The sequence below is a fragment of the Carassius gibelio genome, chromosome A20 (genome assembly GCF_023724105.1).
Source record: "Carassius gibelio isolate Cgi1373 ecotype wild population from Czech Republic chromosome A20, carGib1.2-hapl.c, whole genome shotgun sequence".
Lineage (NCBI taxonomy): Eukaryota > Metazoa > Chordata > Actinopteri > Cypriniformes > Cyprinidae > Carassius > Carassius gibelio.
Genome location: NC_068390.1, coordinates 23788791 through 23811291, shown reverse-complemented (window position 1 = coordinate 23811291; position 22501 = coordinate 23788791). Strand labels below are relative to the sequence as shown.

At 36.4% G+C, this 22501-nt stretch overlaps 2 protein-coding genes across 7 annotated transcripts in view; one reads left to right on the top strand and one right to left on the bottom strand.

The window, feature by feature from the left end:
- The window catches only part of LOC127939020 (discoidin, CUB and LCCL domain-containing protein 1), a 29033-nt gene extending 21945 nt beyond the window's left edge, over positions 1-7088 (top strand). For 3 of the 5 annotated variants that reach the window (XM_052535996.1, XM_052535991.1, XM_052535992.1), the window contains exons 13-15: positions 435-481; positions 1789-1941; positions 4897-7088. In XM_052535996.1, the coding sequence (XP_052391956.1) occupies positions 435-481; positions 1789-1941; positions 4897-5456 (760 nt within the window). In that variant the 3' untranslated portion in view covers positions 5457-7088. The remainder of the gene's footprint in view (positions 1-434; positions 482-1788; positions 1942-4896) is intronic. The other 2 variants (XM_052535994.1, XM_052535995.1) reach the window with 1 other exon arrangement.
- A 1081-nt stretch (positions 7089-8169) lies between these two features.
- Positions 8170-22368, bottom strand: LOC127938734 (Golgi-associated PDZ and coiled-coil motif-containing protein). Of its 2 annotated transcripts, XM_052535560.1 has the most exons (9): positions 21856-22368; positions 16978-17142; positions 15430-15453; positions 13962-14137; positions 13658-13823; positions 12503-12598; positions 12232-12396; positions 11591-11765; positions 8170-10451 (listed from the first exon to the last, which is right to left on the bottom strand). In XM_052535560.1, the coding sequence occupies exons 1-9, from the start codon at positions 22135-22137 to the stop codon at positions 10333-10335; spliced, it is 1368 nt and encodes a 455-aa protein (XP_052391520.1). In that variant the 5' UTR covers positions 22138-22368; the 3' UTR covers positions 8170-10332. The 2 variants fall into 2 exon arrangements, with proteins under 2 accessions (XP_052391520.1, XP_052391521.1); XM_052535561.1 differs by lacking the exon at positions 15430-15453 and having other exon boundaries at positions 21856-22356.
- Between the last annotated feature and the right edge of the window lie 133 nt (positions 22369-22501).

The window sequence follows — 22501 nt, the reverse complement described above, 5'->3', positions numbered from 1 at the left end:
TTCAGCTGTTTCTAGCCCTGTTATCAAACACAGCAGACAGTCTCACTATTGCACATGAACATGCACCAGTGATTCCCAGCCTGCCCTAATAGATATCACAGCCACCGGTGTCAATAAAAGAGCAAACCTCGTGTGGCCTGTTGTGATTCCTCAGCAACACATTGCAGTGGTGTTTAAATTCATAAAGAATGGAGAGATTGAGGGCTGTGTTGAGGGTCAAAGGTCAGTGTCAGGAGATGTGCCAGCTGCTTTAGTCCTCTGAGAGAGAGCTCAGTGACGGGGGGAAATGAGGATGAATGAATGGAAACTTCTTATGGAGGTGTTTCAAGGGAATTGTTAGGCGTCTTCTGTTGTTCAAGACTGATGAGGGTGGTCAGAGACCCTAGACTTTGCCACCTGTGTCTCTGACGTTGATGTTTTTCATTGTCCCACAGTAAGAAGACAAAGGAGAACACATATGGCTCTGCGGAGACACATACAGGTAAAACATTAGTTTTAACTGAACTGGCCGGAACATTTCAAGGAATAATCCTCAAAACCGGTTATAAACACCAAAGATGTTATAATTTCTTCAGTGGAACACAAAGCAAGTTCAAACAGCACTTTTTCCTTCAACAAGAATATATGGGGAATAGTGGTGCCTAAAAAAGATCACCATATACAGTACAGACCAAAAGTTTGGACACACCTTCTCATTCAAACAGTTTATTTTCATGACTATGAAAATTGTAGAGTCACACTGAAGGCATCAAGGGCTATTTGAGCAAGAAGGAGAGTGATGGGGTGCTGCGCCAGATGACCTGGCCTCCACAGTCACCAGACCTGAACCCAATCGAGATGGTTTAGGGGTGAGCTGGACCGCAGACAGAAGGTAAAAGGGCCAACAAGTGCTAAGCATCTCTCGGGGAACTCCTTCAAGACTGTTGGAAGACCATTTCAGGTGACTACCTCTTGAAGCTCATCAAGAGAAAGCCAAGAGTGTGCAAAGCAGTAATCAAAGCAAAAGGTGTAGAACCTAGAATAGGACATATTTTCAGTTGTTTCACACTTTTTTGTTATGTATTTAATTCCATATATAATTCCACATGTGTTAATTCATAGTTTGATGCCTTCAGAGTGACTCTACAATTTTCATAGTCATGAAAATAAAGAAAACTCTTTGAATGAGAAGGTGTGTGCAAACTTTTGGTCTGTACTGTATATGGTATAAATTCTCTCTCTCAAAAAAAGAAGATTGTTTGGAAAAGTATTTAAGCTGCTGTTTTTTGAAAATGTGTCCTTCTAATGCCAACTGATAGCTTTTCGTAAATGAAACAGACTTTGTTGTTGTTATTTATGAATAATTACTTAATTTTTGTTTGTTTTCATATAAAGCTATGGAATAACTTGAAGAATGTAGCATTGGGTTGCTTTTAGGATGCTTTTGTTTTTGGTGCCACTGTTCCCCATTTATTTCATTGTTGGTAAAAGATCTGCTTGAACATTTTAATAAATGTATTGTTTTGGGTTTACATCGATGAAATGAATCCTACAGATTTAAGAGTGAGTAAATAGCAGCAACTTTTTCTTTGCTTTCATCAAAACATGCTTCTAGAATGACATAAAATACATAAAATTATTAATGCGCACTGTGGATGAATAAATCACGACTTAACCATATCTGGATGATCTGAATGTCTTTTTTAACCTTCATAGTCTTCACAAATGTTTTTTGTCTTCATGACATACCTCTTCTACCAAATATACGTAGTTGCTCAACTCACACAGAGATAAAACCATCTTTCACAGAATGGCTGACAGTTGAAAGGTTATTGTCTGCAGGCTGTTGGGGACAGATAAAACAGCCGTTTGCCAGGCACCAGTCCACAGAGTTCACCATCAAGTACAGCTCTGAGAAGGACCCCATCCAAAAGCTGGACCTGGTAACCAGTGCAATGGCAGGTAATGTTGACTGATTTATTATTTACACAGTGTCCCATCCAGCTGCAAGGATTTTGCTACCCTGTGTTGAGGAGGCTGCTAAAAAAACTATAGTATGTTAAAGGGTTAGTTCACCCAAATATTAAAATTATGTCATTAATGACTCTCCCTCATGTCGCTCCAAACCCGTGAGACCTCCGTTCATCTTCGGAACACAGTTTAAGATATTTTAGATTTAGTCCGAGAGCTTTCTGTCCCTCCATTGAAGCTGTGTGTACGGTATACTGTCCTTGTCCAGAAAGGTCAGAAAAACATCATCAAAGTAGTCCATGTGACATCAGAGGGTCAGTTAGAATTTGTTGAAGCATCGAAAATACATTTTGGTCCAAAAATAACAAAAATTAAGACTTTATTCAGCATTGTCTTCTCTTCCGGGGCTGTTGTTGTCTTCTGACGTTGTCAGGAGTAGTCCATCTGCCATCAGTGATTCAGCCGTAAAGTTATGAAGTGACAAGAATACTTTTTATAAGCAAAGAAAACAAAAATAAGGATATGGTGTTTTCTTTCAAATGAGATAATAAATAAATGTAGAAACAGCGCATCCTTGTGGTGTGGGTAACATAGAAGATCGTAGACAGTTTGAGTGATGTGGAGAGACACAGAGGAGACTATTGACAATTGAATTGATTTGTTGAATAAAGTCGTCATTTTTGTTTTATTCACATACAAAAGGTATTTTCACTTCATAATGTTACGGTTGAAACACTGATGGCAGATGGATTATTCTGACGATGCTTTTCATATTTTACTGGACCTTGACAGTGTAACTTACTTGGCAGTCTATGAGTAGTGTTGTGCAAGTTACTTCCAAACTGTAATACATTATAGATTACTTCTTACTGTTATTTAAATGTAATACTTTACCTTACAATATTACTGTCTCAGAATTGTAATACATTACATTACTCCTGTATTACTTTTGAGTTACTTTCACGAAAATAACTGGTAGAACTTAAAATTCTAAAATGACAAAATGTAATACAGAGCATTTTACATCCAGTAGAAGGCAATTTGATGTTCCACAATGACTGTGGACTATCCAGGCTACTAACAAAATTTGCATATGATTGGCAAAGTGAAGGCTCAAGACAAAAAAAGAATGACAGACAAAATCACAAATGATTAAAGTCTGTTAAAAGTATGGTAGAGGTCAAATAATTATCTGGCAATATCCGTGAATAGCTTGGGTCTATTAATATAAGACACAACATAAGTAAACTCTAATGCCATGACAAGATGCACATTTGTTTTACTTTATTAAAAAAAAAGAGGTTCACAACACAAAACTGTCATGCACAAAGTGCACATGATGAACATAGCTTAGGCTGTGCTTTCTCAAGTATAAAGTGCAATTGGAGGACCAACCCCTTAGCCTCAGTCATTTTAGTCCACAGAACTGAACATGTAGGCTAAACAAAGCCTAACTGCTTACCAACTCGTGAATGTACAGTCGTCTTCTGCCATCTTCATTAGCCGCTTTTCCACTGGCAAGCGCAACTCGCGAGCACAGCAGGGGCCGAAATCATGCCTCGCGTCACTCCTGTAAAACCCGCCTTCACTGGACTATGTTACGCAATAACAAAGTAACACCAACAAGAGGGAGATTAATGAAATCCTGCGGTCTCGCAAAGGTTTTTTTTTTTTTGTAATGCACGCTTTGTTGAAAATGTACAGAGTAAAATATTACTGAAAATTAATTAGTAATGCCTTACACTACTGCGTTGCAGGAAAAAGTAATAAATTACTGTAATGCATTACTTTTGTAACGCGTTACTCCCAACACTGTCTATGAGACAGTCACAAGCCTCCCGGTTTTCATCAAAAATATCTTAAATTGTGTTCCGAAGACAAATAAAGCTTTTACATGTTTGGAACGACGGGGTAAGTGATTAATGACAAAATTTTCATTTTGGGGTGAAGTATCCCTTTAAGAATTCATGTGGAAATATGGATTTAAAACCAGAGCATTTCATTTTTGTTGCTGCAACTGAAGTTTTTTTTTTTTTGTCTGATATAGGGGTTCAACTTGTAAGGCAATTTTTTGCCCTCCAGTGAGCTGAAGAAGGAAAATAACCTTTTACAAATAGTTGTAACAGCCTGAATCCTTGCCAGATAAAAATGCCTGCTAAAATTTAATTTGCACTTTTCCCCCTACGCTCCTCCAGGGCTGTAATTATTGATGATTCAAGGTTTGTGCAAGACGTCAGACAGATTACAGGCGGTCTGATTTCAAGCCTGGTGCTTGACTTGGAGCCCCTTTGAACATATACTGAAAGTTTTTCATTGATTTAATTCATTTAATAATTTATTTGTCCAAATTTAGTTTTTTATTACTAAAAATGTTAGTCAGGAAAAGTCTCATTACCTAAACTTGATTTTGATTTTAGCTAGTTGCCAAGGCGATATTTCTCATTTTTCAAGTTTAAGTTTTTTAATATATATTTTTTAATGATTTGCCCTGACTGAAACTATTAAAAATTCTAAATAGATTTTAGATTGTAATTAAAATAGAGCTGAAATAACAGAAAATAAATAATTAGATCTTAATCTTAATAACTTAATAATGAAATCTTAAGCTTAAAAAACCTTAATGAAAATTAGAAATGTCGCCCACTAAACTAACTGAAATTAAATTTGAAGTACTTAAATTTATATTTAAAAAATTAAAGCTAAATTATCATATGAAGCTATATAGAAATATATATATATTTTTAAAGAAATGACAAAAGCATATACAACAAAATTGCTAAAAACCTGAATAAAAATTTTAACGGAAAATGTCAAAATAAAATCACATTCAAAAAATGAATAAATACTACAATATTGTATATTTAATACTAAAATAACCCTGAATGTAAAATTACGGCATTTTAGAATAACTCTTTTTCTAACGATTTACGTTTTCTCGTTCTTCAGCTGAGTACCAGCAGCCTCTCATGCTCGGCACAGACACTGTGTCCCGAAAAGGCTCGACGTTCAGACCCATGGAAACCGAGGCCAAAGACAAGGACATCGAGGCAACTTCTCACTACGACCAACTGCAGACGGGCATCCAGTACGCCCTGCCACTGACCAATCAGGAGCCAGAATATGCCACGCCCATCATCGAGCGCCACGCCTTCCGCAAAGATCCCTTCCTTCTGGATCCCAGCTACAGCGTCCCAGGCGTTGTACTAAACAAAAGCCCGTCGTTTAGAGCGGTGGAGGGCAGTATCTGTAGGAAAGTGATCGGAGGGCTGGCCGGGGGCTACCAGGTGGCCCACGTCAAAGCGGACAGGGGGAATTACCCAGAAGACATCTACGACAGCCCTAAAATTCAGAAGCCTGCCATGCAGAATGGGAATTGCTCGGAGAACCAGAGAACCCAGATTAAATCCCAGGTTCAAGAGTGCTATTCCACTCCCAGAGACTGCGTCAGACTGCCTTTCTCCGGACTCAGGCCAGACCCAGAGGGCAGCAGCTCAGAAGGAAGCTGAGAAGAACCATACTGTGATGTTGCCTGATTTACCTGACTCAACAAAATCACCTCCAGACTACTTAACTTATTTGTGAATGAGGGACAACTTTTTTTCTATATATGATGTACTTTGTCTTTTTTTTAATGCAGAAAATTGAAGGGGACGAATGCATTCATTCCCTAATCGGACACAAACTGTGAATGCGAGCCAGATCTTCATGTGTTCTACAATGTGACCATAATCTCAGTTTTTTCAGACTCTGCTTCAGATATCCTTAAAGGACAATTTCACTGATTTTCAACCATCTTTGCATTGTTAAAATGTTGGTTATGTAAATGTTCAATGTTAATTCCCTATTTATTTGTCACCAAAATACTATTGACAGCCAGGTGATGTTTTGTGTCATATGTTGACTTTTGATGACAGAAACTAGTATATTTGGGTGCAGGTAACATGGAGAAAGAGTATACATTTTTTACATTTGCATATGCTACCAGCATTTGAACAATACAAAGAAAATATTGAAAGAAAAAAAAAGTTTCCTTTAACCATTACATTGAGGTCCACAGGCAGAAAATAAGATATTACAGCAAGCGGACCAGAAGCTCACTAGGAGAACTGCAGTAACACAGAATCTGTCTCCTAAAATGTGACCTAGAACCATTCCACGTTCATGTCTCTTCACCAATCAAAGCACATGAAATTAATTCAAAACGCGTTTTTAAGTAGCCTAACACATCTAAACTGGAAGCAAGCTGTGTGTCGATGCAACAAAATTTGCTCAATTCCGTAATGCAAGCAAAATGATGATCTAGAAATGATCTGGTTTGACGTGATGCTCTTTTCCAAGTGTATATTGGGTGTAAGGGTCATATTCTTACGTTAGATTCAGCCGTTTGGATCATTTTTCATCTCTCATTCTGCTGTATGCAATTGCATTGTTGTATCTCAAAGGATTTGATCTTTCTTCCATGCAGAGTATTGTTGTGTTCACTTTGTTGTTTTGGACTCGCCTTGTTCCATGTGAAAACTGGCTGTTTAAAGCAATAACAGACTAAAATGGCTTATTTCATAATGTCTTTATTTGGACTGTCTATAGGAGTATACATTTGTATGTACAGGTCTGAAATGTATATTTAGTTAAAAAACAAAAAGATATGTTACTTTTCGCTATCAAAGATTATTTAAAGGGACAGTTCACTCAACAATTGTTGTTTTTCATTCTCATTTAATTCCAAACTCATATGACTGACTGACTGACTTCTGTGGAACATGAGAAGAAATTATAAACAAAATGTAAAAATGTTCATTTTTGAGATTTCAACAATTCTTTTTGTTCCCGAAAGAGAGAGAGTCATAATGGATTAGAGTTAACGATGAAGGTATTTTCATTTTCAGATGAACTGTCCCTTTAAGAATTCAGAAGACCTCTTAGTTGCTGCTGTTTAAGGGACAATCCCTGTTAAAGATTACTGACTGGTCTTAATTTCTGTGAAATGTTTTGGGGGATGTGCTTGGGGACTGATGGTTAATGTTTGAAATGCCCAAGAGGATCTGGTCATGCTGGTGTGTTCAAGTGCTTCGCCACTGAGAATCTCAGTGCTGTGTTTGTGCTTGTCTAAACCCTGATTAAAGGCACCAGTAGTTCAACCTTTCCTGTGATGGGTGCTTTGCTTAAAAAAAAAAATGCATATGTCTTCTAAAAAAGTGAGTATTCGTCATTATTATGTAAATATTTGGTGAAAGCTGGATGTCACACATGAGGTATCCCTATGGGACAGTGATCAGGAATGTAACATTGGAGTGTTAGTTATGGGGCAGCAGCTGATGGTGGCCCTGCTGTTTAAATCTACCGTTCAGGCGCCCTGCATCACATTTCACACCCAAAGTATGTAACATTAAAGCACAGCAGTGAATCCCAGGCCTGTCCGACTGCAACAAATGTTAATATGAGTCCATGTGTATCCGATTCTGTGGTATGTGCAAATGCAATCATACAGGAAGGAAAGAACAGGTATAACATATGGTAAATATATAGGCCTATATTAAGATGTAAGACATGCAGACAGTTTGGTAACAGTTTAGTAACAAACAAACATTATTACATTATAAAATCTTAGTCATCTGCGCGGGCAGCTTTGTATTTAAAGATTATGCGTTATCAAATATTAGCATATCAAATATTAGCACTGAGAAGAGGCTGTCATAAACCTAAAAGGCTCGCAATACAGCTTTGTGTTTTGTATGCAGGTCTTTTTTGGAAGCGCGACTTTTTCGGTGGGCTAGTTCACACCTGCGCGTTAAATATCGAATCCTACTAGATTATGAATATTAATAAGGTCGGTATTACGCTGCTTTCATTGCCTTTACAAGGCGCAACGTCATATATTATATTATAATACATATATTAAAATTAAATAGTCAATAAAAGTTTAAAGTTAACTTGGATATTCCATTTGCCTCGCGACCATTCTGCCTTACGTCACGTTACGTAATTAATATTCATGAGCGCATAGCTTCTGCCGCAACTTTCTTTACGCGGTATTATCATCCAGACTTTTACTTATGTAAAACGATAATTGCGAGATGAACGTCAATTTTACGAATCGAATATAACAGCAGGCTTAAGTGTTTCGTACTTGTTTTTATACAGTCCATCGTTATGTCAAGACGTACTGCCACCTCACGTTTAAATCAGTTACTGCAACTGCACCCCAACAAAACACGATGATCTGGGCAAATCAATTTAGGTTTATTGAAACATTGCATGTCATACAATAACTACATGTGGAACATTTATTCCCAATCTCCCTATGATATTTCCCATGACACTGGATAAACAAAGTTAACAGAAAAGAAATCACAAAAAAGGACTGGCTATAAAAAGGAGAAATTTTCCTCCACGTCAAAGTTTTATCTGTGCGGTGCCATGCCCTGGCAGTGTGGGAAGCATTTCATCTCACAAATCATCTCCCAAGATCAGTAACAAGAAAATAAAACTTACAACAGTCCACTGAACCAGCAAACATACTAATAAGAAAAGACCTTACGGCTAATGAGCTGATTGTCCCGACTGCCCTCATCTGCCTAACATCTACAAACACCTGAGACAATTACAGCAATTGTCTAGGGAATGTTTTATTGCTATGCAGCCCATATGTTTTATTTAAATATAGAGTAATCAACGTACAGACATTCAGAAGGGAGCATTAAATGGCGAGAATGTGATAAACACCTTTCTGAAAATGCTAGTGAGAGAACAGATTGAGAAAGTGATATGTTCAATAACTCAATGGTAGGAAAGCAACACTGATGATTACAGGAACTCTTCTAACAGTAATAATCTTACAATTCACAGATTTTGAGGCACTACAGCCAACTCTACTGAGAATGAATATAGGGCAAGGTAGTTGTTGAGAATCCTCATTCTCAATTTTTTTACTCTTATGTTTTTTTATTTCACAGAATAAAAATGCACTTCCCTAATCAGTTCATATCCGTATCTTTTCCACAGACACTGTTAATACAGTAGGTTCAATGGCACGATCAGCTCTAGATGGACATTGTAAAGAGGTTTAAAAATACCTCTATAGACATGTAAGGGTGGATATCATGAAAGCTGTCAAGAAATGTCTTGGTCACATTTCACCCTAAAATAAATTAAAATGAAAAAAAAAGGTACTTTTTTTTATTAAATGAAGAAAATAATGTTTAATTTTAGGAACAATAATTATTAGTATTTTTTGTTTTTGCATTGTGACATTGTTTTGGATGTCATACTTTGTTTTATTTATTTTTTTACGTAATTTTATGAAATTAAAAAGTAGCATGTTACAATGTTTTTTTTTGTTTTTGTTTTTGAGGGAAGTGTGTTTCATTGTCCTGAAATACGAAAAAAAAAGGTTTATTATTTTTTAAATATAGAAAATAGTTTAATTCAGTTCCATGAAGTATTATTCAAATCGAAATAAGCGGATTAACCTTTAAATTTCACTTTTCAGTATAATTTTTTTTTTTATTATTAAATTATTGAAACTGAGTTACATTGTAAATTTGATCCTGATTTATGTCCTTTATTGGAAATTTAAAAAACTGCCACAGAAAATTAAGTTTTTAAAGATTTTTGCATTAAGTAATATATTCATGGGGGGGTGCAAGACCTGGATTCTATGAAATCCACCTCAACATTTATTTTGGACCAACTGAATGGCACCTCTCCACTTCTATTCTTGAAGTATACCATAAAAATGAAAGCATATGGATGTTTACTATTAGTAAAAAATGCGGTGTCGTTTCTGTCCCCGTCACCTACTGACCACCATGTGAGCAAATCAGGAAGCAGCATCCTTCTGTTTGCCTTTGCTTTAGTTTAGAGCAGAGGACAGCTAAGTACAGGATCACATCAGGCTAAAACAGAGAGGTTAAAAACAATGTGCATACATTCTGAGCAAACAGTAACTCACTGCTATATCCATCTATTTCAATACAAGAGAAGAAGAGTGAATCATTAAAGTCGGAGCCCTACATTAGAGCTCATATTCAGCTCCCCTATGGAAGGTTATTAAATGCACAGAGAGGTTACATAAAAGAGGAAATCAACTCTTATATTATATAATTCCATCCTATCACTTTACTCGTCTGTGTAAATTGTCATAGTTTCTTTACAACCATAAAGCAAGATGGTGACATACATTTGCAAACAGTCCTTTGTGGCCACTGAGTAACATTATGTCCTCTTCTCTCAGTGGTTCATCCATTTCCAGTGGACGCTGAAGTAGTCTGTTCTCCAAACGGCAGAAACAAAGAAGAATCTGGTATGTTACATATTATACACGTGCAGACTTGATCTCTTTCTGGTCTCTCATCTCCAGGATCCTTCTGTTTGTCTGGAGCTCTAAGAGGAACTTTCTGCAGTCTCTGCTGTCTTGGAGGTCTTGTCGTCTGAGGGACATTCACTGGACAAGGCAGTATCTCCGTTCTCTGTTCTGTTGTTCACTAAGTGCTTCCCTACAGCTGTGAGGAGAAAGAAAACTATTGGTCAGTTCAGATCAGATTCACAATTTACCATTAGGCTTTGGTTTTAATGATTAAACTGCTGCATAGACTATAACAATATCACTGCATATAGTACAGTGCAAACATTTTGGGACATTAAGAATTCAATTTTTTGAGGGAAAGTAATTTATACTTTTATTAAAACTGTTCAAAAGTGAAAAAAATATATTTATGTTTTTATTTTAAACTTTCTATTTATAAAAGAATAGTAAAAATGTATCACACTTTCCAGAACAATATTAAGCAGTACAGCATTTTTCAACATTAATAATAATTATAAGGAGAAATGTTTCTTGAGCAGCAAATGAAAGATCATGTGACACTGAAGAGTGGAGTAATGATGCTGAAAATTCAGCTTTGCCATCACAGGAAGAAATAACATTTCCTAATATACTAAAATAGTCAAAATGTTATTCTAAATTGTAATAATATTTCACAATATTACAGTTTTGTTAAAATGTTAAAACAATATTACTGCTTTACAATATTTTTGATCAAATAAATGCAGCCTTATAGAGCATAAGATACTAAATATATATATATATATATATATATATATATATATATATATATATATATATATATATTTTTTAATTAACAGTAAATAACAGGTTAATATGACTTTATAAATGTATAACTTATAATTTATGACATAATAAATTTTGAATGTTTCAAGTTGTATTTTAAATTAACTTTAATATTACTAGTTAGCATTATTTTATATATCATAATATTTATTCATTCATTCTTATTTGTCTTATTGCCTTATATTAGCTTGAAAGATAAAAATATTTATTGATAAAAAAATTATCATCATGAATTGACAATGAACAATAGTATAAGCTGAAATACAACAATGGCACATTTATTAATTTACATAGATTTAAATGTGTGTTTTAAAGTAACATCAATATTATTGTAGCATTAATTATTTATTCATAGCCTTAGTATTAAGGATAAATAACAAAATGTATTAAATAAATTACAGTGCAATATTAATATATTGTGAGCAAACAAAGAATGAACACCAGTATACTTATAAGTTTACACAGATTAATAAATGCTGTAAAAAGCTGTTAATGAATTGGTGCACTTGCCTTGTAGGGGAGCGGGGTCAGCAGTGCCATTGTTGTGACTGGCTCCTGACGCCTCCTCCAGCTCGTCCAGGTACAGACGGTAGCGGTGACCGCTGTCATCTTCATACTCCACGTTCTCATCATCAGAGTCCACCTCTGGAGCCACGTAAACCACCTCAAACTCGATTTCCCCCCTCTGCAGAGAAAATAAACCCTGTGAATCTGTGTAAACATGTCAGTTGTGTTTGTAAAGGGAGGTAAATATAACCTTTGGTTGCTCACAGAGAGCTATTATATGACTTCAGAAGTCATGTGCATGAGTCATATAAACCACTAATGATTTATTAAGTCCTCATTCACTTTCATTAAACTGGAAAGAGTGACCAGTTTTAGTGTTTAACAGAAAAGAAGTCAAATGGGTTTGGAATAACATGAGGAAATGACAATTTTGGGTGAACTATTCTTTTAACGGTTATGTTTTATTCAAACCATTAGTAATTACACCTCACAAGCCCAATTAAAGAACGTCTTAACCTTTGGGAGGTTCTTTGCAGGTGTTAGGATGGGACTTGAACATGGTTGTAATAATAAGTTACAGGTGATGTGCTGTTCCTGATCTGACAGCCCCCTCGCCGGGCTGCGAACTGCAGTGTGTCTCTCACCTGCTGTGAGAGGATGGTCACGGCCTCTTTGTGCTTTGCGTCTCTTAGGTTGATGTTGTTGACGGCTAAGATGGCATCTCCCACATGCAGTCCTCCGCAGCGCTCTGCAGGCTGGGTGGGGTGGATTTCGGAGATGAGGATGGGAACGCCATGCTCTTTCCCGCCCTGTAATAATTCCAATGCAAACATCAAATCAGGACTTTGATCTTCGATTCATCCATTGAATCCAGATGAATTAGCATGCATATAATATCAAATCGGTTGAACTCACGGTAATGGAGATGCCAAGTCCTTCATGATCTTCTTTGGTCAATACCACTTTGCGTATAGGGCCGACTCCCTGGGACTTTTTTAGAGAATCTGTGTCCTGGAGAGGCAAATATACATATATAAACATACAGAATCAGGAACGAACAACAGGAATATAGTTCACCACTAAATCAAACACACAAAATAGCATATAAATGATTACGCTTATTACATAGACTAGTGTATTGTTAATATTATGACATTATTTTCATTTTCTCGTGACTGGCATTATATAGTATATTTATTATATTTAAGTGTATTTATTTTCATAAAAGACTAAAGACTACACATTTTATATCAGTTTAAATGTAATTTTTACTGTCAATATTTGAAAAATCTTAATATTTAATATATCCAAAATATATTAATAATTTAAATATAACATTTTAAAGACTTCTACATGTAAATATATAATATACTTTTAAATGTAAGTCAATATTAACATTTAAATACAATTTTCAAGATTTTTGATTGTTAGAGCAAAAAATCTTAATGGCCGTAACATTTTATTTTTAAAATCAATATTGTTATTTTTTTAGTTTATTTGTATAGCTGTTTTCACGATACAACTTTACAGAAATTACGTTTCTACAATATATTTAGTAGAAGTTTATCAGTGGTGACAGATTTTGAAATGAATATCATAAATTAAATAATTTCATTTTATTTGATTGTTTAATGCAAAATTTCTTGTAAAAAAAAAAAAAATCAATTGTATTTCAGTATTATTGATATACTACTACAGTTTTTGTTATTTTACAAATTTTATTTTCTGTTTTCATTTTTTTTAAATTTTGTTTTGCTTTAGTTCTTTTAGTACGGTAAATGAAAATAAGAAATGTTGATATGGCACCTAATTGGAAATAAGTTTTGATTTTTTTTTTTCTATTTTGTTTCATTTAGGTTTTGTATTTCTGTTCATGTTTTTTATGGCTTTAGTTAGCAATAATAACCCTGAAATAAATTAAAAAAATTACTTCTCATATTGATTTTGGGGTGAAATTCCCTGAAGGCACATCATACACTTGTCTAGTCAAAGTTGCCTCTGATGTACCTCAAGTTCACCTTCTGCATGCAGTTTTACCAACTCACAAATGAACTGAATGTGTTGTCTTACATGCCCCGCAGGTGATGGCAAGGGTTTTTTGGGATCGTTGCGCCCCCTGCAGGCTCGGATCACTGTTTTGTGGCGGTGCAGGTGAATCTCAGCTTCAAGCTGGTTCCACAGTTTGTCATGAGCCGGTCCTTTCATGTCTCGCCCGAGCAGCTGGATCTGCTGCACCCTGAATAAAATAAAGAGCATTCAGGTTTAAACTGACAGCTAGAACTCTGTGCCAATCGTGGCTCTTTATGTGGAAGAAATCGCCACATGACACCCAGATAACGGTCAATCCGAACAGATGAACAATGCTTTCTCTTACCTCCCAGCCAGCTCTTTGTCCAGATACTTGGCGGCCAGTCTGGCTCCGTACACCTCAGCCTGTAGTACCGCAATGTGTCTGCGGAGGGCCTCGTTCTCTTTCTTCAACATCTTCACTTCTGCCTCCAACTTGGCCTCCTTCACTTTTTCTTTCTTACTGGCCTCCAGTTCCTTCTCCTGTGACATGTAATCAACCAAAGACGAGAGGTGAGCAGTGGAGCACCAAACCTTCTGACCATGTCGTATACTCATCTAGGGATGTATCGATGCACAGTGAACCAGTTAAATATCGATACAAACATGTGATGATTCTAATCAGTTGAGATATAACACCATTCGTGATACAGTTGTGGGGTAGAACTTTATATGAATGAATCTCTGGGGGGTTCGCTACTCACTGATGTGTGTGTGCACTTGGATGGGTTAAGTGCAGAGCACACATTCGGAGTATGGGACACCGTACTTGGCCACATGTCATGTGACTTTCATTTTCATATTAAAGCAGTGTTCATAAGCACTTTGTTTACAGCAGCAACCAAGGAAATTCTATCGCGAGTTGAGTGAATCGATACATCCCAAAAGTCATCCCATCATCAGAGCCGCATGAAATCACTGTCATTAACAGCCTTTCCAACGTGTTGCCCAATAAGACAAGAAACAGTAGACCTACTTCACAACAGTACATATGACAGGCCAGGTGAGATCACATGACAAACAAACACTCTAGCTTAAACGTACCACTAAATGTGTGCACAGAAAAGAGAATTGTAACAAATGTAGATTTAACATCATAATTACTACGAGTTCACCAATAGTGTGAAATGAAGCCACTTGAATGACATCTCTTCATTTGTTACAACTCCTGGAGTGAAAAAAAGACACATCTAGCGTTAGCCATGTCCCAAAACTGAACTTCAGGGCTGATATCGGTCGACTAAAGCACCAACTAAAGGTGTGGTCTCATTCCTGATATTGAAGTGAAATTTCGCAGGCAAAAAAAGTCTATTGGCAAAAATGCCACGAGTCACTTTCAAACCAAGCAGCTTTCTCTTAATCAATGTGATGAATGTGTGTGACCAACTTGAACTTGAGGCGAAATCTAGGAAAGAAACATTTTCGCCCTCATGTGAAACTCACGATCATCCAGATTCCAATTTAAAATAAACACTGGATATTGCCCACAAAATTTCACCCGTTACCAGAAAATGACCGCACTCGACAGCTTGTGGTGGGCGATACTGGTTGTTTATCGTTTTCATTTTTCCAGTCCATCAGCTGGTTCAATTTTCCAAGGTTTCAGCGAATAATATATCGGCCACCAATATATCTCTCACCTCTAGCTGTTAAACTACTAGTACACAAAAAGATCACAGTTGTACATCAGGGATGGTTAAAGCAGGCAGCAGTAACAGAGGGGAAGAGTGGAGTTAGACGGGACACACACGGACTCAAAACAATGCAAAACTTACCTTGTCCTCCACTGAGGGAACATGCTTAAGATTGAGAAGAAAAACAGAGGGTCAAAGGTTAGAGAAGTGGGGTTAAACAGGAAGGCCGGTTACAGAAGCATCATCGTTCATCCTTACATCAGTAGGGTTAAGTCAGGAAGACACAGAGCAGAGTGCCAACCCAACCAGAGCCTGTTAGTGTTCATTACAGCTGATTATACAAAGATACCATAATTACGACAAGACCATCAAATGACACAGCTATGCTACACAGTCAAAAGTATCTAGACACATGTGATGATAAGTGGACCGGGCTATTATAGCCACCCCGTTGTTTATGGCTGAATAAACTGAAGCATACATCCATGTAATCCTGAAGACATACAAGTGTACGATTACATTTGCCATTACCTTAATAACTTAGTAACACTGTTAAATGTAATCTTAAGCAAAAAAGTACAGTACATACCAAAAGTTTGGAAACATTACTATTTTTAATGTTTTTGAGATGGTTCTTCTGTTCATCAAGCCTGCATTTATTTGATCAAAAATACTGAAAAAAAAAATTAATATTGTGATATATTATTACAATTTAAAATAATTGTTTTTAAATGTATTATACTTTAAATTATCATTTATTTCTGTGATGCAAAGCTGAATTTTTAGGATCATTATCACATGATCCTTTAGAAATCATTTTAATATGATGATTCATTATCAAAGTTGGAAACAGTTCTGCTGCTTAATATTTATTCAGAACATGTGATACTTTTTTAGGATACTTTGATGAATAAAAAGGGAAAAAAAAAGAAGCTATGTTTTTAAAATATAAATATTTTGTAATAACAATGTACACTACTGGTCAGTAATTTGGGGTCAGTCATTTTTTACTTTTATTCAGCAAGGATGTGTTAAATTGATAAAAAGTGATAGTAAAGAAAATATTTTATTAGAATATATATTATTAGAATGTTACATGAGACACTGAAGGCTGGAGTAATGATGCTGAAAATTCAGCTTTTCATCACAGGAATAAATTGTTTTTTAAAGTATACTCAAATAGAAAACTATTATTTTAAGTTGTAATAATATTTCACTATATTTTCTATATTTTTGATCAAATAAATGCAGGCTTGATGAACAGAAAACTACTTTCAAAAACATTAAAAATAGTAATGTTTCCAAACTTTTGGTCTGTACTGTATATGTTCATACTGTGGAATATGGATATTCGCACATAGAGATGGTTGAGGCATTGATTCTAGTGAATAGAAAACTAAACCTACAGCACACATTGATAGACTGTGGTTTGTTTGCTAAACGGCATGATAATAGTACTGTATGCAAACCAGGCTAATGGTTTATTAATTAATGCTTTTTTTGAGATGGGCCTGTGAGATGGAAAAATTTGATTGGCTTGTTCGAAATCCCACTCAACTAGTTCATCTTAATCTCCTAACATCAGAGGCCTCACTGACATCCCCCAATGGAAGCAAATTCCTCCATTAATCTCACAACAACAAATGTCTTGGTTCTGCTACATGTGCAGGAATCTGTTGCTGTACTCACCATCCTGTCCTTGATGGAGTCCGAGTCGACCGCCTGTCCGCCTTTGGCTTGGAGTTTGAGCTGCATGGCGTGGAGTTGAAGAAGCTGTTCATGAACCACCTCCTCCACCACAGCTTTCTCCGACTGGACATCTGTCAGCTCCGACCGAAGGTCCACCAACTGAGCCTGAAGCGCACACACACACACACACACACACACAAATCATACTTGTGCAGATTCAAGAACTGTCTGCATATGAAGTATTGACCCATCTTTCTCCAATCCAGACAGATTACAGATTTACGAAAATGGAGACAAATTTTGTTATAACAATCAAACTGCAATTTGTGGCTTTTTGAGCGACTAGACTCTGGACTAGCAATTAGTGCAAGTCTTCAGGCATGTTGAGCTATGTGAACGACTCTAGTTCGATCCTAGCTCGCAGTGAGTCCTTTTAAAGGAATAGTTCATTAAAAAAATGAAAATTTACTGAAAAACATCTTAACGATGGATGTGTTTCTTACAAACATGCAGCTTTTCACTTCACAAGACATTAACTGATGGACTGAAGTGGTGTAGATTATTTGTGATTATTGTTATGTTTTCATCACCTTTTTGAACTCTTATTCTGACGGCACCCATACACTGCAGATGATCCACTGGTGAGCAAGTAATGCTAAATTTCTCCAAATCTGCTCTGACGAAGAAACAAACTCATCTATATCTTGGATGAAGTGAGTATGAGTAAACCTTTTGGTATTTTTTCTTTTATTTTTGTTTGAACTATTCCTTTAAAATGAGAGGATGGAAAACTGAACATTTTGTCTTATGAGGCATTACATAATTTACACAGTCATGCATGTTCATTCCCTACATAGTACATTAATTGAGAATTTGCATATGACGTTACAGTCCTGAATGATACAAGAAACTACTTGAAATTCAATCTCACTGTTCGAAAGTCATTTGAAAAATTAGATTTAAAATTGTGAATGTCGTATGAATGTCGTTTGGACTGAGTTAATTTTTTTCTGATCCACTTTCCCAATAAGATTTGAGACTGATATGCCAACAAATCTGTACAAAGTCACATTTCATTCATCCTAGGTTTATCCTAAGCATAAACAAGCTTCTTTTTTTCTCCAAAACTGTTCATTAAGTTTCCGCTTCCCTTCAGAAGAGCATACTCTCATCTGACACGCTCATCAACAACCGCAGCCCTGGTGAATAATGACATCCCATGCCCCATTGCAAGGGTCTGCCATTAGACAGCAGCTCAATCAGCTTAAGTAAGGAAGCTGCATGAAGAACAGAAATAAATGTCCTCTCATAAAAGAACTACTCATTTATTTATGCGCCCCGTCTCTGCTGGATAGCCAAGGTTAGCTGAGGGACTCTCATATTCAGCAGCAACACAGCAGAGAAGGTTCAATTATCTGTCAGTAGTTGTTCTGAAACAAGTGCAGCAAGAGAAGTGAATCTGAAACCAACGACCACTCTGAATATTTTAGATTTCCACTGCAGCCCCTCCCAATAAAAACTGACGTAGTCTACTTTAAAATGCTAGTAACTCCATATACTCTGTAACAACACTTCTACTAGCGAAACAAAATATCTTCCCTGAACTAAACAATGCAACTGAGTCTGACTCGAAACGATGGCACCAAAGTCCCTCAAGGGAGTTCAGTGTGAGCGTTGCAGCCTAAGACTAGAGAAAAATGCCTCATTGTTGCAAGCCAAGAACTTTCATACAGTAGCAGCCTTCAGAGAGGGTGTTTGGTTCAGATATTTGGGTGGATCCTTTGGAAAATGACATCACAGGAGCAGATGAAGTCAGCACGAAACCAAAATTTATTAAGACTGATTTATCACTTAAAGTCAGCATTGATATGAATTCTGAACATTTAAATGCTTGTTTTTTTTTTATCTAATTGTGATAAAGTCATCCGTGCAAGGTTTTTTTTTTTTTTTGAACAAATTTGATCTTCCTGTGAAACTACAGACTTCACTCTCTGGCGACGTTTGCTGGATTTCTCAAATTATATAGTCTGCGTAAACCAGGTCCATTTTTACATTCGTCAACAAGCTCACATTCAGATCTGCCTGCATCCAGTCAACAACTAACGGATAGAACCATGGCCCGCACCATTACTTTTTATTGTTTTATTTTTTAATAATCCATTTTTTATGAAATGTGCATCACAAACTCAGAAGAAAAATCTGTTGCTGCTTCTGTTTCAGCACAACTTTAAGACGCAGAAAAAGCAAAAACTTCTATCTGAATGTTAATTTCTGTATTGGCAATGTTTTAAATGGCATTCATTTCCGAACACGACATTTCCAGAAATATATTTGCTGTGAAAACTTTTAAATAGATAATGCAAAGCACACTTATTAAGGGACCCCCACTAAAAACATAATTCGACATGACAAAAAATTAACTGGTATAATAAATCCCTTTCAGCAAGGCATCACATTACGGGATGACGATGCAGTTTCGTTTTGACTATAAGAAGTAATGTTGGTATATTTTCTAACAAAGATTTTTTTTTTCTGGAACCCCAATGCTAAGGGTTTTGGACTAGTACAATGTTAACACCACGGAGTTATTTTAAGTTCAGCCTCCCACACAATTATACTGGTGAGTCACTACTAGTGGTCGACCGTAATATCGGCCAATATTTGCCATTTTGCAAATATCGGTATCGACCGATAATCACCTTAGCACACAGTGCTCACATTCTCCCTCTTATTCACCATCGTTAGCAGTTCTGTCTTACACGGTTATGGAAGTCTGTCTAATAATTAGATAAAACGGTTTAAACTTAGGAATTAATGTATACAAAAACTATTATAACGATTGCTTTTATTTTATTAGTAATAGGGAAACATTATAATACTTTCTTGTTTTCCGTCAGCATTAAGCAAATATGCATATATATCATTTAAACAAATCTTTGAAATGAATAATGAACATTTAATATCATAAATCCTGGAGAGAAAAAAAAGTACAGCTGGGAGATCTTGTGAAGTGTGCATTTTTATCCAGCATGATCTCTGTGTGATGGTCGTTCCGTGTGAATTGAAGGTTTTAAACTTTAAACTTGTGATTTCAAATTATGCTGCGCTTTATGCATTTGACCACTGTAATATTCATGTCATTTTCACTGTGTGCTGTTTGTAAAATGATTATAACCCTGGCTTTATTTGAAAAAATATGATTCCCAATGCACACAAACTTCTCAGAATACTGAGTGCCCTGTTGTTGTTTTTTTATTTCTTTTATTTCCAAGATATCGGCAGCAAAAACTTTTATCGGTCGACCACTAGTCACTTCAGCCTGTTATTATCTGCAGGACTCAAGTGATTTCTCCACAGCAAAGACGATTCACTTGTGAAAGATTTTCTGGCACATAAGTAAATGTTATGCTGTTGTTAAAGTTAAGGGATCAGTTATGTGATACACTGCAGTTAGTTTAAATAGGAGAATGGCCAGTCTGGTATTGCCTAAACAGGTTTAACAGGTTTTTATATGACAGCCGTCCACCTAGTTTTGTGACTACACCAACATGATTTGCACCAAATGCAAAGCATTTCCTGTGGATAAAGAAACCTGCTACTGAACTGGCAACATATATTGTTTGTTTCTGCAGTTGACATCCAGATACTGCCATCTGTGTGTCCAGAGAAAAATTAAATAAACAAAACACCAAGTGCATTAATTTCTAAGGACACATGCATTATTTATCAGACAGCCTACATGAAGTGACGAGCATACTGACTGAAGACAACATAACAGGCCATTTAATTACATGAGTTAACCAGCTATCCAGTTTTTTTGACAATACAAGGAAGCTCATTTAAATTTAAGCATTTATCAGACACCTTTATCCAAAGCGACTTACAGTGCATTCAGGCTAACAGTTTTTACCTAACATGTGTTCCTTGGGAATCGAACCCACAACATTGCGCTGCTATGCATTGCTCTAACACTTGAGCCACTGCCAAATTTTTCCCATTCAAATGTAAAACCTTTGCTGTAAATATCCACAAGACGTACAAGAGTCATGTCCATCATGACATCTTGCTTTGCGTAGGTGTTTTGATCACCCTGTTGGGTTTATAGTGCGATAATAACCAGATTAACTGTACTGTAAGCCTTACTTATTGACCAAAAGCACCAAACTGTTATTACGTATCAAATTTAGTCATCTTTTAAGTTGCACAAAAGCTTGCTACGTGGAATGAAAAGCTCTTGTTTACACAATGAGAGAGAACATTATTGAAACAGAATACAAGGATTCAAATAAATAATTCAGAATGCAAATGATGCACTGTTGACATCTATCCATGTAATCTTTTAATAGAACAGGCTTCATTTCAGTGTTTTTTTTTTCTTTTCAAAATTGACAGTCAATTAAATGTTGCAGTGTATTACAAAACTGAAACCACGTAGGGACATTTCCACGACATATTGAATTTCCATTACTTTTCCAAATGTGAAAATTACGCTTAAAAAATCCCTGATATTTCCAAGTTTTCTAAGTCCATGGGAATCCTGACCCTTTCAAAAAGGTACCATGAATATGGTAGCAAATGCTATATTTATGTGCCAAAGCTATATGTAAATGGTACTTTCAGTGAGTTTAGACTGGTTGTAGTTCGAAATCCATCTGAAACATGAAGCTGAAAATTCAGAGAACCTATTTATATTCTATTTTTCCAAATAAAATAATTAAAGACTTATACAGCCATAAAGTATAAGACACAAAGTACTACTAGTGGGTCAGTCCTAAACATTCAGATCAAAACATTCAAAAGACAAATACATACAGTTCTAATGTAAGTAAGTAAACGAAAGAACAACAACTTTACAAAATATCCATCTTTTTTCCTCACCTCGAGTTTGTGGTTGAGCTGAAAGATGGTTTGGGATTTGTGACACAGCTGAGCAAAACACGAGCTGAGGCTGGTCATCTTCTGACGGCCCTCATATGTGATATCAGCCTGATCCGGGTCGATCTCTCCCAGCAACAGATCCACGTCCACAAACGCCTTGTCAAACTCCTTCTCCAGCACCTCCAGCCAGCGGAACATGGACATACCGGAGCCGGGAGCCGCGGCGGGACCGGAGGAGAGGCCCGAGCCCGGAGATACAGAACCGCCGGCGGACACAGACATCTTTAACACGGATACAGGGACAACACACTGATAACTTGAATTTAATCCTTTACTCGGTGCGATCACCGGGCCGTCTAAGTTAAATTAACAACAGACGTCTGATGAGATTGAGTGAGAGTGATGATTTGCTTATGTGTTTTCCGTGTTATCTCATCTGACCAGGAAATCCGAGATCATCGTACAAGTCAGCAGCGTGGATTGATTAGTTTGGCCTGCCACACGATGAGACCGTCGATAGACGAGCGAATCGATTCGTGGGAATTTACAGCAGACCGTCTGTGGCATATTAAACAATATTAGCAGCGTGTATGGGCATTATTAACACTTGCAAATATATTATAGAGTTCAACAACTAATAAAAGGA